The following is a 1846-nucleotide window of genomic DNA, read 5'->3' on the forward strand; positions in this document are numbered from 1 at the left end:
GATGTGGATGCTGTGGGACATGGACATTGCTTGAGCACCAGGTCATCATCCTGCTTTTCCTGAAGCGTCTCCCAGAAGCACCCTGGCTCAGCACTGACTGCCAATGTGCTGAGGAGGTGCGGCTTTGTGTCTGGCCCTTCGCCCATGTCATCAGCAATGTCTGCACCTCTGACGAGGTCCTTCCTGCCTCGTTGTTTGGCTTGTCGCTTTCCGTGGGGCCCAGAAGACACGGTCTCCGTGTGTGAGGGTCAGCAGCATAGATGAGTGTGACACCGTGCGCCACGGCTGTGCCGGGTCCTCCTCCCCGTGCTGTGTGACCAGCTCTCATCCCGCGGCCACAGGCACACTTCTCCTTCGGCCCTCCTGTGAAGAGTGGGGGAGGGAGGGAGGGAAGGAGAGAAAGCAGGTGGGAGGGAATGAAGGAGTGTGTGACGGAGTGAGGGATGGAGGGAGAGGAAGAGTGTGGGAGGGAGGGAGGGAGAGGAGGAGGGAGGGACTACTTCATGGCACTTGCATTGTGGCCACTGCTAAGTGGCCTCACGGTGTTTCCCTGCAGGGCGACGTCCTGACCACCAAGTACCAGGTGGACCTTGGGGACGGCTTCAAGGCCATGTACGTAAACCTCACACAGAGCGGGGAGCGTGTGCGGCACCACTACGAGAGCCCGGGCGTGTACCGCGTTTCCGTGCGGGCGGAGAACGCGGCTGGGCAGGACGAGGCCGTCCTCTTCGTCCAGGTGAACTGTAAGTCTGCCCCCTGGGCGCCGGGGCAGAGGGCAGGGGGCCCCAGGGCTGATGCTGCACCCCAGGGCCCTCAGGACAGCCACCCCAGGGGCTGGGGTCCAAATCGACAGCCCTCGTGAGCTGCGCAGTGGTGGTATGATGGTGTGGTGATGACAGTCGTGGTGTGAAGGTGATCACAGTCATGCTGGTGGAGGTAGAGGTGTGATCGTGGTGCTTGAGGTGGTAGGTGGTGATGGTGAAGGTGATGTTGGTGGTGATGGTGATGGTGTAAGTAGTGATGGTGGTGGTGCAGTGGATGTAGTTGGTGAGGGTGTGGTAATATTGGTAGTGATGGTGCTGGTGGAGGTGGTATGGGTGGTGAATGGGATGGTAGTGGTCGTGGCATAGTTGGTGAGGGTGTGGTAATATTGGTAGTGATGGTGCTGGTGGAGGTGGTATGGGTGGTGAATGGGATGGTAGTGGTCGAGGCATAGTTGGTGAGGGTGTACATGGACATAACCATGATGATGGTGGAGGTGGTGATAGTGACAGTGATGGGGTGGTGTGGTTGGTGGGGTGTCGTGGTGACGATAGGAGGTGGTGATAGTGGAGTGGGTGCAGGTGGTAGAGGTGATGGGGGGGTGGCAGTGAAGTTGGTGGGGTCACTGATCAATAAGAAGCCTCTGAAGTGCCCCGTGTCTCTATGCCTGCTGACCGCCAGCCTGTTACTGGTCCCTGCAGCCCCCCTACAAGCCCTCTACCTGGAGGTGGTCCCCGCCATTGGCATCAACGAGGAGGTGACCCTCACGGCCGTGCTGTTGCCTCTGAATCCAAACCTCACCGTCTTCTACTGGTGGATCGGACATAGCCTGCAGGTGTGCTGGCTGTGCCCCCTCAGCCCTCACCCCTCGGTGCAGGGAGGATACTGTGGGCCCACCTGTCAGATGGCTCAGGAGCCCCACTCTCCCTCACTCGGGCCCATGCTGGCCGAGCACAGTAGACACTGGGGGATCTGGCCAGACCCCCTTGGACCCCCTTCTTCTCAGTTAGGACGGGTATCCTGGGAGTGGGCAGAAGAGGTGTCTGGGAGCCATTACAGGGGGTGTCAGGGGAGGGCCATTTGG

The 1846-nt window shown here is 60.0% G+C and overlaps 1 protein-coding gene across 1 annotated transcript in view; it reads left to right on the forward strand.

The window, feature by feature from the left end:
• The window catches only part of SORCS2 (sortilin related VPS10 domain containing receptor 2), a 197171-nt gene that overhangs the window by 184472 nt on the left and 10853 nt on the right, over positions 1-1846 (forward strand). The window contains exons 22-23 of the mRNA XM_045289462.1: positions 557-743; positions 1464-1597. Of these exons, the coding sequence (XP_045145397.1) occupies positions 557-743; positions 1464-1597 (321 nt within the window). The remainder of the gene's footprint in view (positions 1-556; positions 744-1463; positions 1598-1846) is intronic.

The sequence above is a fragment of the Echinops telfairi genome, unplaced genomic scaffold (genome assembly GCF_000313985.2).
Source record: "Echinops telfairi isolate 266 unplaced genomic scaffold, ASM31398v2 ScPeMD7_28;HRSCAF=97, whole genome shotgun sequence".
NCBI classification, from domain to species: Eukaryota; Metazoa; Chordata; class Mammalia; order Afrosoricida; family Tenrecidae; genus Echinops; species Echinops telfairi.